This window comes from Miscanthus floridulus, chromosome 8 (genome assembly GCF_019320115.1).
Source record: "Miscanthus floridulus cultivar M001 chromosome 8, ASM1932011v1, whole genome shotgun sequence".
In the NCBI taxonomy this organism is placed as follows: Eukaryota; Viridiplantae; Streptophyta; class Magnoliopsida; order Poales; family Poaceae; genus Miscanthus; species Miscanthus floridulus.
Window position 1 is genome coordinate 25,989,086 of NC_089587.1, and position 13,601 is coordinate 26,002,686.

At 52.5% G+C, this 13,601-nt stretch overlaps 2 protein-coding genes across 3 annotated transcripts; one reads left to right on the forward strand and one right to left on the reverse strand.

Moving 5' to 3' along the window:
• Positions 1-272: 272 nt before the first annotated feature.
• LOC136468740 (uncharacterized) lies at positions 273-3,299 on the reverse strand. The gene is made up of 5 exons (XM_066467195.1): positions 3,270-3,299; positions 3,077-3,184; positions 1,698-2,433; positions 777-901; positions 273-305 (listed from the first exon to the last, which is right to left on the reverse strand). Exons 1-5 carry the CDS (start codon positions 3,297-3,299, stop codon positions 273-275), a joined length of 1,032 nt encoding a protein of 343 aa, XP_066323292.1.
• A 4,540-nt stretch (positions 3,300-7,839) lies between these two features.
• LOC136471385 (25S rRNA (cytosine-C(5))-methyltransferase NSUN5-like) lies at positions 7,840-13,155 on the forward strand. 2 transcript variants are annotated; one of them, XM_066469109.1, is made up of 13 exons: positions 7,840-8,174; positions 8,689-8,747; positions 8,960-9,010; positions 9,286-9,418; positions 10,023-10,108; positions 10,278-10,376; positions 10,474-10,527; positions 11,000-11,144; positions 11,398-11,459; positions 11,584-11,671; positions 12,187-12,270; positions 12,367-12,528; positions 12,698-13,155. In XM_066469109.1, the coding sequence occupies exons 1-13, from the start codon at positions 7,907-7,909 to the stop codon at positions 12,901-12,903; spliced, it is 1,497 nt and encodes a 498-aa protein (XP_066325206.1). In that variant the 5' UTR covers positions 7,840-7,906; the 3' UTR covers positions 12,904-13,155. The 2 variants fall into 2 exon arrangements, with proteins under 2 accessions (XP_066325206.1, XP_066325207.1); XM_066469110.1 differs by having other exon boundaries at positions 12,367-12,595; positions 12,698-12,821.
• Positions 13,156-13,601: the final 446 nt, after the last annotated feature.

Here is a 13,601-nt window from a genome sequence, read left to right on the forward strand (position 1 = left end):
GTAACACGGCAAGGGAGACGTGGCTCTGCCTCGGTAGAACCGAGCCTCCCTCGGGGGCTAGATGGGGGACTCCCCCCTAGGTCCCACGCACCATTCTTTAGTTGTTTTTCGCAAAAATTCCTACGCCAAGACTCTAGCAGGCTCTGACGAATCATTTGTAAAGACTCCTCGGACCAAGGTCTATTTCCTAAGCAAGAGGCCGGTAGAGTCACGAGACGGCCTACGCCCCCGGGCTACGGCACTCCCTCACTACCTCTCGCTCAAGGGACGGCTTAGGCCCCACAGGGGTGTTTTGCGAACGAAATCTGATCAGAAGCAACAGAGGACAGAGGCTCGGAAACAAAAGAAAAACAACTAAGAAACACAAATACTTCAGAAATAAAGGCCTCGACGACCACAAGCGTTACGATACAAAAAATAACCCCTATTCTATTTTTACATAGCCCCCGGGGCCCAGATCAAGGCTCAGGGCCTTTAGCACCGGCAGATGGTAGGGGAGGAACCACCTCCTCTTCGAAGAGCGTCGCCAGCGCCGTGCCAGAGCCTTCCACCGCCTCCATCAGCTTTGTGACCGCCGCATCGGCCTCCTCGTCATCATCAGGCAGAACATAGCCATCACTGATGGCCGGGAGGTCGACGCCAAGGTAGTGAGAGGAGATGACGGCCAACGCCTGCTTGACACCCGTGTGCAGCGCCCCTCGGAGCCGCTCGCGCATCTGGCTGCTCAGCGCAATCAAGCGGCTCCCAAGGGAGCTGCTTGACTGAACCCCCTCGACCTCTAAGGCCTCGTAGGCGGAAAGGGCGGCACGTTTCAGCGCCTCGTGCTCCCCGATCTTGGTATCGAGCACTGTCTGCATCGCGCTGGAAGCCTCGACGGCCTGAGTGAACTCCGCCTCTGATTCTGCACCACGGAAAACGGAATGAGATCGAGCGAGAGAGAAAACAACCTACGTTAGGGACGGAAGCCCATGGAACTCACCCTTGGCCTTCTGCTCCCAGCGTCAGGTCTCGGCCTGACAGGCCTCGGCCTTCTCCTTCAACCGCTGGGCCTCGACCCGAGAGGCCTCGGCTGCCCTAGAAGCTTCACTTCCCAGCTCTGCGTCATACAAGGAAGTTAGGGAGCGAACATAAGGAAAAGGAAACAAAACAAGGGGACTGAAACTCACCCTCGACCGTCCCCTTCAAAACCACAGCCTCGATTTGCGAGGCCTCAACCGCAGCAAGGGCCTCGTTCAGAGCGCCTTTTGTCAGCTGGTGCGCACTCTCCTCTGCCCCCAGCTGCCCGGCGAGGGCCTTGCCCAAGGCCGTCGCTTCTTCGGCCCGGGACCTGAAGGCATCCCGATCGCTGACGGCGCGGGTAAGCTCCTCCTCCAGCTCCTTGACCCACGCCGCCAAGGGGGCGAGCTGCGTCTGGGCCGTGGCCGCCTCGACCTTCGTGTCGGCACAGCGAAGGCGGAGGTCCTCCACCTCCACGCTTCACGCCGATAGGAGCTCATTAGCGTCGGCAAGAAGGCCCCTCTGCCGCTGAAGTTGGTCCCAGATGCCCCTCTCCTGCTGGAGAAAGACCGACTTCCCAAGGGACCGGGTCTCGAGCTCTTGGGCGACTCCGGGCAGTTCGTCGGCCACCACGGACAGCACCGTCCGCAGCGACCGCTCCGCTAGCTGGCGGTATTGCTCGAAGGTGCCCCAGCGCCCGCCCTCGGCCGCGTCCTCGAGGGCGAATAGAGGCTCCCCCTCAGGGTCGTCCTGGCTCCGCCACAGCACCTGCGGGTGGTCCCACTCGCAAGGCTCGGGTCGCGCCCGCACGAGGGCCGAGCTTCCCTCGTCCAAGATCGGCGCCGGCTGTTCCACGGCACCGGCATCCTCAGTGTCGACCACCTCCCGCGCCCGGGAGGTATCGTCGGAAGAGATCGGATAGACCTCCGCCTCCCGGGCGCTCTCTCGCAACAACGACGGCCCCTGAGCCAAGGGCGCCACCGAGGCCTCCGCCGCCTTCATCTCCGCCTCCTGGACGGATGGCCCCGCCGCCATTACGACGGCCTTGGTGATCTCGGGGGCTCCGGCCCCCGCAATTATAGCCTCGATGGCCTCGGGGACTCCGTCCTCCGCCATCGTGGCCTCGGAGGACGCGGAAACACCGACCGCAGCCACCGCGGTCTCGGCGGTCTCGGGCGCACTGCCCTCCGTCGCCTCAGCCTTGAAGACCCCGGGGGCCTCGGCAACCAAGGGCACGCCGGCCCCTTCCGACTCGTGAGCCTCGCCCCCGCAGGACGGAAGCGCCCCCTCCCTCGTCTGTGTAGGGGCCGCCTCGGTAGCCCCTCCTTGGGCGGCCGGCTCTTTCAGGTCGACCCTCGCCAACGCCGCGCCGCGGTGGATAGCGGCTTGTGCCTCCGCCACCCAGTGGGCGGAGGAGCCGGGGCTCGCCTTAAGCGCCTTAAGGGGCGCCAAGGGAAGGTCGTCCGCAGGCCACTTCCGACTAAGGAAAATTAACCTACAGGGTCAGCGCGATACCAAAAAAGCGAACGGAAGGCACTATGACCCTGCCAAGAATACACTTACTTCGAACGGGGCGGCAACCGCTTCGCCACGGCGAACCTCATTCGCAATGGCGGAGGCGGTGGCAGAAGCGTCGCCTCCGTATCCATCAGCGCCGGTCGGTCCTCAGCGGACCCCGGCGTCCCCTCGATCCTCTGTGGGGGCGGTGGCGTCGTCTCCACCGCCACCTGCTCCACCACGGCCGTCAAGCCTACCGGGCTGACGGCGCGTTTGCCTAACGCCCACGCCTCAGGCGTGTCGGCCTCGGCCCCGGAGCGGGCAACCGCTGGCCCCGGGTCCACTTCTCCTCCCCCTCCTAGGGTGCTGGGCTGCTTGCCAGCGCCCCGGGCACCACCTCCACTACGTCAGGGAGGTAGTCCAGGGTACCTCGCCCCCCCTCGCCCTCATCATCCCCGTCCGAGGCCTCCGTCAACAGCGACATCGACGGGGATTCCTCCAACGGGAGGCCATCCTTCCTTTATTGACGGCGGCGTTGATCTAACCCTTCGCGCGCGAGGATTTGCCTCGTGCGCTTCGCTGCCTTGGCGTCCTTCCGGGTCTTCTGCGCATCGGCGTGCGCCCGGTTGATCGCCCGCCGCCTCACGTCCTCGGGAACGGGCGGCGGAGAGGAGCGCACGTCCCTCATCCCCTGAAGGAATGACAAACACGCATAAGGGAACAAGGGGTAAGGGGAGGCTAAGGAGGTGCAGAGGCTACAGCGGCACACGACCTACCAGCGAAAGGAACCCCCGTGACGGTCGCATCGCGATAGGGGTCAAGTTTCTGCCCCTCAGCTTCGCCTCTACCGTCTCCCCCACCCGACGAAGAATTTCCTTGTCGGAAAGGGCGGAGGAGGACATCCGGATGCCCTCAATGGGTTCACCCGGCTTCATCTCAAACAGCCGCCGCCGCCGAGCCATCAGCGGCAGCACCCTCCGGCGGTGGAAGGCGGCCACGACCACAGCCACGGTGAGGCCATGGCCCCGTAGCCTCACCAGCCCCTCCAAGAGCGGCTCCAGCTTGGGCTGGTCGACCTTCGGGACACCCCACTTCCACCTCTCTGGGCAACTCCCCACAATCCACCCAGTGTAGGGGGGAAGTCCTCCGTTGTCGTTGCGGAGGTAAAACCAACTCGTGTACCACCGGCGGTTGGAGGACGCGAGTTGGGCCGGGATGTAGAGGTGCAGGCGGTCCTGACGCACTTGGAGAGTGCAGCCTCCGGCCCTCGACGCCTTCCTCTTACCCGACGTGCCCGTTGACTTGGTAGTATGCCCCGCCCGGAACAGATGGAGCCACAACTCCCAATGGGGAGCGATCCCTAAATACCCCTCGCAGACAGCAACAAAGATAGCCGCCTGAGCGATGGAGTTGGGATTAAAATTGTGGAGCTCCACGCCATAGTAGTGCGGGAGCGCCCGCATGAACCGGTCCGCCGGGACGCCGAGGCCACGCTCGTGGAAGGAGACGAAGCTCACGACGTAGCCGTCGTGAGGCCTCGGCTCCGGCTCACCGTACGGAGCAATCCACTCCGGCATAGCGGGGTCTGTCACCGGGCGGAGGAGTCCACCATCGACAAGCGACTGGAGCATCTCCTCGGTGACGTCCGACGGATCCCAAGGGTCCGCCTCGACAACGACGATGTCGCCGGCCATGGGTGCGATGGAGGAATCGGGTGCAGCGGTGAGTTTTCCCTCTCCCTCCCACGCTCTCGCTTTTTTCTCGCTTTCTCCCTAGGCTCGCTCTTCTCTCCTCTTCTTCCCAGCACCCGCTGCTCTGGCGATGGCTCGACAGAGGCGGTGCTAATGCAGGCAAGGTAAGACGAGGAGGGGCGAGACTCCTCGAGTATTTATACAGGGAGGAGGCGAAACGAACAGGCGACAAAATCGGGGAGGTTTTCCCCCCGTCCGGCGTGGTTAACCACAAGCCGATTTCGTCGGCCCACGCGCCCACGTCTCCCGCATTAAATGCGAGGACAGTTATGTCCCATCCACCATGTCACGCTCGGCCACTACGGCAGCAGACGTCGTTTCGCCTCCCCATGAAACCACCTCAAAAGGCGCGCCACCCGTCGCCGAGCCAATAGGGAAGATATTCCCCGCGGCTTGTTCCTTTCGTAGGAAGGAACCAGGCTCTGAGCCTATTACGATCCAGGGGTTCGAAGGCTGGACCCCAAAGGGTTTTGACAGCCGCCCCAGGATAACAGAGTCAGGGGCGACTGCGGGCGAGCCTATATGGGGCCGAGGCCCAAGCAAGCGAAACGCTTGGGACGCCCAAAGTCGTGTCCGAGACCGGCAGGAAAGTATCCGAATGGGATCCCACCGTAGGGAGGCACCGAGCCACCGAGGCCCAGCGAATGGCCTCGGCACCCACTAGAGAAATCCTCTGGTACTCTTGGAGTGTGTCTTTGGACCGCTAGCCGTCCCCTAGCGAACGGGGTTCGGGCCTCCACTCGGACTACCCGATAACAGCTCACCGAAAGTGCCACCGCTCGTGCCCATCGAGGGTAGCGAGGCACATTCCACCCCTCCTTCCGAGCAAAAAGGAAGCGCGAGGGTCGCATAAAAAGTCAGGGGAACCCCCGACGGCCTCCTCGCTCTATGCAGAGCTAGGGGGCTCCTCCTGCAAATATGCCGAGACCCCACGACCCGGGCTCACGCCCAAAGGGGCCTCGGCAAACAAACCCTCACGCGCGAGGGGCGTATAAAAAGCCAGGGGAACTCCCGATGGCCCTCTCACGTAGAGGCTAGGGGCTCTTCCTGCAACCTTGCCGAGACCAGAATGGGCTCGGCAAACAAACCCTCTGTCCGAACGAAAAGGACATGTGAAGATCAGATGAAAGGGCCAGGACACCCAAGACAAAGACAAACGGTCTAAAAACCGCGCTAGAGGTTTCGCTACAAATACGATAAAGGGCACCGAGCCCGTTACGGTCCAGGGGTTCGAAGGCTGGGCCTCCAAGAGGTTTCGACAGCCGCCCTAGGGCAACAGAGTCAGGGACGACTTCGGGGCGAGCCTACGAATGGCCTAGGCCCGAGCGAACAGTCGCTCGGGGCGTCCTAAGTCGTGTCCGAGACCGGCGGGGAAGTATCCGAATGGGATCCCACCGTAGGGAGGCACCGAGCCACCGAGGCCCAGCGAACGGCCTCGGCACCCACTAGAGAAACCCTCTGGTACTCTTGGAGTGCGTCTCTGGACCGCTAGCCGTCCCCTAGCGAACGGGGCTCGGGCCTCCACTCGGACTACCCGATAACAGCTCACCGGAAGTGTCCACGCTTGTGCCCATCGAGGGTAGCCTAGCACATTCCACCCCTCCTTCCGAGCGAAAGGAAGCGTGAGGATCATACCCAAAGTCAGGGGACCCCTGACGAACCTCTCGCTCCGTGCGGAGGCTAGAGGGCTTTTTTCTGCAGCCTCGTCGAGACCCCCGCAACCCGAACTTGCACCTAGGGGCTCGGCAAATGCAATAAGAACTACTCGTTCAGACGCGAAAATGAAGAAAGCCCCTGGAGGAGTAACTCCACTCCTCCAGGGGCTCGGGGGCTACACCCGGCGGGTGTGCTCGCGCGCACCCACCGGAACCTTAGAAAACAAACCCCAATTCTTACGGGGCAGGTATAAACCAATCCTCGGCAAATCCTCAGGGGGAGTGCACGCACTCCCCCCGAGGCTCGGGGGCTACTGTCAGGTACCTTAGAACGGGGTACCCCAAGCAAACATCAAATGGGTCGCTAAAGTCCCATCTAAAAAATAAAAGCTAGAAGGTAAGTCGTGGGCCCCTCGCCCGCCACGACCGAGCCCACTGGGTCCTCCTCCTCCTCGCCTCGAGCCTCGAGCAGGAGGTCTCGGCATCCCGACGCAAACTCCGCTTCGCCCGAGACTCTCCAGGGAAGGCCTCGGCAGGGAACGCCGTCTCCGCCTCGCCCGAGGCTCTCCACGGAAGGCCTCGGCAGGGGGTGCATTCTCCGTATCGCGCGAGGCCTCTCGCGTAAGGCCTCGGCAAGGAGCCCGATCTCCGTCTCGCGCGAGGCCTCATTCTCCGTGTCGCTCGAGGCCGGTTCGTCCGCGGCCCGTCACCCCCCGCCTCGGCCGACCCTCCCGACAGCGCGTCATGTCTCATTAATGCTTCAACCACTCCCGCAATCTCGGACGGACAATGGCTCAGCGCCATAGAATGGCCGACGGGACCCGAGGTCGCATCAGCACCATACCGGCCGGGACAGGGCACGGCAGGGATTACCGGCCACTGTGTCCTAACGCTGTGTCCATGATCAGCGCCATACCGGCTGGGACAGGGTACGGCGGGGGTTACCGGCCACTGTATCCTAACGCTGTGCCCACGATCAGCCGCCCGCTCAAGGCCTCGGCACTGTACACCAAGGTCTCGGCTATCTTGGGGTTCGTGCCTGCCGAGACCCCTCACTGCAGTTCAGCCTCGGCACCAATCAAGCCTCGGCCTCGCGCACAGTCCGTCCACAGTGGTCTGCACGTCCGCCGCCACACCCACTCCGAGGCTGTCCCGGGGCTCCCACGACGCATAGGATCGTATGGGACGCCCACGCCGCCCCAGTGCTCCAAGGACGGACCATTCTGACGACCACGCCGCCACAGGAACAGGCAATAGGGCTCGGACATGCCACCCCTATTAGCACGACGCCGCATAGTAATACATGTACTGTCCTTGTCCTCCCTTCAACTATAAAAGGAGAAGACTTGTGCCACTTAGGAAAAAAAACAAGACAGAGCACCTTGTAACACCCACACGCACACATCCCAGCGGCTTGAGAGCAACGTCTCAGACGGCCCACACGACACCCGGCCGAGACCTAGGACTAGTTCCCTCTCTCCCCCAGCTTGTAACCCCCTACTACGAGTACTTCGGTGCAATGAATACAAGATCAACCTCTCGGACTGGACGTAGGGCTTCGATTGCCTGAACCAATATAAACCTTGTGTCTCTTTGCATCACCATCCGGAATTGAGAGCACGCAGAACAAATTTACTAGTCGGTTGAGGACCCCCGGTCCGAAACACCGACAGATACCAAATATATACCATCAGATTAATCGCGTCACATATTTCTATAGTGAATCTATTTAGAGATACAAATATCTATATTATTTTTGTTAGATATAGTTAAACTTGAGATTGATCGACTCATCTTAGGCTAAAAAAAAGATGCGATTTTATTTTGAAAAAAGGGCCGTAATAAACAAATAACAAGAATAATAAAAAGAAAAACAGAAACGCTTGGGCTCTTCGCTCGCAATCACAGCGGTGGGCGTGGCACCCCAGCGAAAAAAAAAAAAAGAAAAAAAAAGAAGGAAAAACCCTCGCAACTCCGAACTCCGAAGACGGACAGGCGCCGTCAGCCATGCCGCCGCCACCGCAACAGCCTAAGAATCGCAGCCCTGGTCCCGCGCCGACCGGAGAGAACCGGCGGCCCCAGCGTCGGATGGCAAGCCGGGACGCGGCGGAGCGGGCCGCGTTCTTCGCGCGGCGAGAGGCAGCAGCTGTGCTCCGGCGCGTGCTCCGCGGGGACGCCACCAGGCGCGCCGTGGGCTCCATAAAATCCCTTGTATACTCCCCAACCGTCCGCAACAAGCGCGCCACCTTCGCTCTCGTCTGCCAGACCCTCAAGTGTAAGTAAGCGCCGCCCCAGCTTGCTTCGAGCTGCCTTGCGTGCTCTGGCGCGCAAGGTGTTCGACGGAATGCCATTGCAGAGCTCTGGTGCGGCTGTGTTGGGTGGCTGGGTGCATTATCTGCTGTTTAGAGTTGTTGACTTGTAGCCATAGAGTTGTAGCAAGAACGGAGCTGTTGATGCACACATGTGCAGGTCATACAAGTATGATGCACGATGCAAGATGCACTTCTAAATTTGACAATGAATATACTTCACTGCTTGGCACCTCACTGTTTACGCTCAAGCCATCAACTTTGAAAGAAGCCAGATTTAACTTGTTAATAAAGTCACATACTTGCTGGGTGTAATTTGGGAGTGTGGTGTTAGTCATCTGAGTGTAAGTGGAGGACAACTATAGTTCCTGCTGCTTGAATAGAGCAATGGTTATGTGTTCTGTTGAGGGCTTTGATACTTAAAATTGTGTTACGTTGTGTTGACTTCTCCCCTCATGCTTCTTTGTTTCCTTTTGTCAGATCTACCAATTCTTAAAGAGGTTTTAACATCTAGTGGAATACTGAACAGCAAATGGAAGGTGAGCCAACTGCATCAATTGTTGTGATGTAACTAAATCTTTCTTGCTGCATTATGTTTTTATCATTGTTGTTGACAGTTTGACATGTTGGCTTTAGAGTTTAGACATGCCTCTTCATTAGCAATGTATAATAATGCCTTACCTAAAAAAAAATAACACCTGGAGGCAGCAAAGGCTCTGTTAACTAAGTTGTATTTCCTTTTCACTTGCAGAAACAGGAGGAATTGGTTTATGTGACTACCTATGACATTCTCTTTGGTCAGGTTTGTCATCATTTACTTAAGAGTATTGAACCAACGAATTTGTTGTACAGTTTTTGTGCATTTACTTTATCTATTCCTTAAATTGTTAAGTTCAAATCTTGTTTCTATTAATGTTATACTTTGAGCTGTGCATTTGATTACTCATTGTACCATTTTACTCATTTGCTTCCCTCCACTATTGAAAAACGAGTTTGACATGTCATTCAACTTAATCAGTTGTGTATTCATTCTCTTCTTCCAATTAAAGATAATCTAACATGAAATGGCATTCCCAGGGAATTGCAGTTTCTGGGTCAGTCGAGCAATTAGTTATGCTACAAAAAGGTTCTCTTAGGACTACTCTTGATAAATTTTGTGCCAGAAGGAAAGTCAGCTGCGTTGAAGACCTATTGGGCAATAAAACAGCCGGTATCCTTCTCCCTGACCACCTTCATTGTAGCTTATATTTCACTATTTTTTGCAATATGAGTACTCCCAATTCTACCCTGAGCCAGTCATGATCTTGACTATTCATAATCAAATGCATTCATTTCACTGTTCAAGGCTTCAAGCTCTGGAGTGGTTCAAAAAAAAAAAGCTCACTAAATTAAATTTCTCTACACTGCATAATCATGGTGGTACGATTGTGAACTTTAAATGTCTCGTGTGCTGATGATCATCTGAGTTCATTTCCTTGTGTCATTACTGAAAACTATTGTCCACGCTATGTTATATTGTCTATCTTCTGCTTTCAATGTTTGTGCACATTTGTCTAATTGCCTTGTTATGGCGATTGACAATGACTTATCTCTTGGCAAATTGTGGATTATATTTTAAGAAATACCCTCCCAAAATAAATTACTAGTTTCGGTCAGTTTCATGCTTGGCTGCTGAAAGGGTGTAGAACAACTGTTTCTCTGCATTTGTTTGATTCCTATCTGTTAATGATGTACAGTCCTCAGTGAACATAAACTATATGCTACTTTCGAATTTATATGCATGCCATGCTGTTCATTATTCTCTTTTTCTTCAGCCAAACCAAAGCCCCGATTTCTTCGTGTTAACACGCTCAAGATCACTACAGAGTCTGTCATTGAAGAATTGAACAAAATACACATGGTATTTCATCTATCTTTTACGGCTATTAAGCAAGCATATTGATCTGAGTAACATCATTCTAGTTTGATGTTCCATTATGATGCTATCTTTGCAACTGCAACCTTACTTTTGAGCTCTACCGTTGTCCGTTGTTGATGAGACTTTGACTCAGTCACTCAGTATTGAATAGGTTGACAAAGATGATATGGTTCCAGACATGTTGGTACTCCCACCTGGAACTGATCTGCATAACCATCCATTGGTTACAGATGGGAAAGTGTTTTTGCAGGTGACCTTCTGATTCTTTTGCTTACTTTTGAGAAAGTCACATGATTTATAATAATTGTGTAATTGACCTTTTTCTTCATTTCTACCTGTTCTCATAGGGGAGAGCTAGTTGTATGGTAGCAGTTGCATTGTGCCCTAAGCCAGGCTGGAAGGTTAGTGTGTTACATCTGGCGGACTAAAATTTATTGATATTTTATTTTGCCATCATTTTCACTGAAGATAAGTATTATTTATTATCTTTGGTGTTACCATCTGACTGGATTTTGGGATTTACAAAACAATGCTCTCTAGAATATAGTACTGTGTATGCTTCTAACTTAACTTGGAAAATATCCCATCTCTATTCCCTAAGTTTCTATCTATCATCTTCTTATTTAAAAAATGTGGTCATTCAGGTATGGATACAATAAATAGTACTGATATTTTCACTCAATGTTTATTTTATTTTTATGTAGAAAACAGAATTTCTATGCTTGTTTATGGATTTGCTTCATCAATATATGCCGTGGGTGCTGTAAAGAATGTTGCACTCTGATGTACCAGTTGAAAATTTCAGTTTGTCATATCACCTTTTATAGTTATATAATCTCGAATATTAATTTCAGTTTGAACATTTAAACTTAGGTTATTGATGCTTGTGCGGCTCCAGGGAACAAAACAGTTCACCTTGCTGCGCTCATGAATGGAGAGGGGAGTATTATAGCTTGCGAACTTAACAAAGAGAGGGCCAAGACATTGCAACATACTGTCAGAAGATCTGGAGCAAATAGTATCCTTTCCTGATGATCTTTTAGATCTATCAACCTTGCAATTATATTGTATTCCTTTTGTGTAGTTTTTACTGTTAAACTGTTCTTGTCTCCTTACTGCAAAGGCACAAAATTAGTTTTCATGTGTATTCACTAGTTATTTGATCTTCATCCAATGATATGTGTTCTTGTCATATGTTATCCATTATGTTCAACAATATTCATTATAGTACATTTGATATGACAACCACATTTCTGAACTTATTGCTAAAGATATTCAAATAGTTAATGGCGACTTTCTGGAAATAGATACAAACGATCCATCATATGCTGAGGTTTGTAGCACTTCTGTTGGTAACTTATTAACCTCACTGGACACATTAGTAGTTTTCTTTCGTCTTGCAGAACCATTATCCATGATTTTCATTTGCATTGATGTGATGATGGTGATTGTTGCAGGTCCGTGCTATTCTGTTGGACCCCTCGTGCTCTGGTTCTGGAATATCTGCAGAGAGACTTGATTATTTGCTTCCTTCACATTCTAGAGGTAACTAAAGGCTTTTGTAGCAACAATTCTGCTATTTTATTTTGTTTCCTTCTTAAAAAAAGGGAGGAATGTTATTTGATTCTGTGTGTGTTGTGAGTAGCATCAGTTACATATTAAGCTGTTGGGCAAGGTTAACCTTCTGTAGTTAGCACAATACTCCTACTTGTCTTATTTGGCTTGAAACTATGAAACAACTGTGTCACTAAGAATTGTTTGCATTATCAGCATAGGGGGCAGGTGTGAAGGCACATTTATCAATATGGTGCATATACACCACATTCATTTTATTTTATTTTTTTGCTACTGACTAGTACAGTATTCACATATATTTAGAGTTTGTATATATTTCTTGGTGTATAATAAAGTGGCACTCCACTGTTATTTTGGCCTAGTTCGTTCTGATCTGCAGACTATCTATCTAGTTTGAAGGAGGGGAAGGAAGGGAACAAGGTTGGGGTGCCACCATTTAGTAACTTTTCATCACAATATCTCGTGAAATAAGATTTGCTCTGCAGATAATCAGGATGACGCGAGTACAAGCTCAAGGGTCATGAAACTCTCCGCTTTCCAGAAGAAAGCTCTCTCCCATGCTCTATCATGTAAGTCCCTGTGCCATTTCTCTCTTGAATAGTCACATGTCAGTGCACAACTGTTTGCACGAACTGAAGCTTCCCTCCACGGCTTGACCTTTGTAGTTCCCTCACTGGAGAGGGTGGTCTACAGCACTTGCTCAATCCACCAGGCAGAGAACGAGGATGTCGTGAACTCCGTCTTGCCCTTAGCTACATCCCTCGGATTTGAGCTCGCCACACCGTTCCCTCAATGGCACCGCCGCGGCCTTCCAGTTTTCCAAGGATGTACGCCCTCTAGCCTACCCCAACTTGTTTGGGACTTCAAGGCTTTGTTGTTGTTGTTGTTGTTGTTGTACGCCCTCTGCATCCAAACAGTTGAATGCAACTCCCAGTGAATGTCTCTGAATGTAGCCTCCCTCACCAGTCACCATGGCTTCCCTCATTTGCTTTGCAGCTGAACATTTGCTTCGGACGGACCCTGAGGATGGCCTGGAGGGCTTCTTCATTGCATTGTTTGTCAGAAAAGAAGTGGGTGGTACTTCAGAAGAGCCTAGCGAAGATGCCACGGTAAAAGTAAGAACGAAACAAGTGCGCCGAAGGCGAAATGGGGTCAGGGCATTCAGCTCCTTGAGGTTGTCCAGGATGATCCTCTGGCGATGAAAGATGTTCTGGGATCTATTTTGATGTACCATTGCTATTTTTGGTAGTCAATGTGGAATTAGCTAGGTTTCAATCTTTTTTCTGAATTTTGGATTCATTTTTTAACTCGTACTCGAGATAACATGTTACCATACTGCATGTCATAGCCATATGCTCCCCCATTCCAAATTAATATACTCCTATTCCAAATTATAAGATATGCACTCCCTCCGTCTCATAATAAATAAGTTTCTATAAGTTTTCCAAACAGATTAATGATGTTGACAAAAAAAAATGCATGTACCTTCATCTCCTTTCTTTCTCAGAAGATACCTCTTGAATTTGGCGATTATTTTTTGTCTGCATCCATAATTAGCTTCTGTATTAAAAGGCAATGTGCTATGCTTATGTAGAATGCAATAAATCTAGACAAGCCGAAACGTCTTGTAATGTGAAGCAGACAGAGTAGCAGTTAGCAAGCAATACAACCATCGCATTTTTTTATAAGGACTCGGTAATACTAAAACAAGTTCTAAGAGATTTTGGGGCCTCCAATCTTGAAAATTGGCTTATAGCACCGTAGCTACGAGAGAGGAGTCAAAACAATGACTCAAACATAAATGCTCATAAACATGGTTACACGGTATAGAAAACAGAATACCACGCTTTTGTTGACGCAAATACAGGTGATATCCACGACAAAGATATCAGGGATATCA

What these genes read in the sequence shown, in the direction of transcription:
- LOC136468740 (XM_066467195.1), bottom strand. Translation starts at nt 3,299, where the DNA reads ATGCGACCGTCACGGGGGTTCCTTTCGCTG. An exon ending in AGACCCGGAAGGACGCCAAG is followed by an intron (nt 2,434 to 3,076) that starts GCAGCGAAGCGC and finishes GCGCCCCTTAAG; the next exon opens with GCGCTTAAGGCGAGCCCCGG. An exon ending in CCGCCTACGAGGCCTTAGAG is followed by an intron (nt 306 to 776) that starts GTCGAGGGGGTT and finishes GCTTCTGATCAG; the next exon opens with ATTTCGTTCGCAAAACACCC.
- LOC136471385 (XM_066469109.1), top strand. Translation starts at nt 7,907, where the DNA reads ATGCCGCCGCCACCGCAACAGCCTAAGAATCGCAGCCCTGGTCCCGCG. An exon ending in ATTGGGCAATAAAACAGCCG is followed by an intron (nt 9,419 to 10,022) that starts GTATCCTTCTCC and finishes CTTTTTCTTCAG; the next exon opens with CCAAACCAAAGCCCCGATTT. An exon ending in CAGAAGATCTGGAGCAAATA is followed by an intron (nt 11,145 to 11,397) that starts GTATCCTTTCCT and finishes TTATTGCTAAAG; the next exon opens with ATATTCAAATAGTTAATGGC.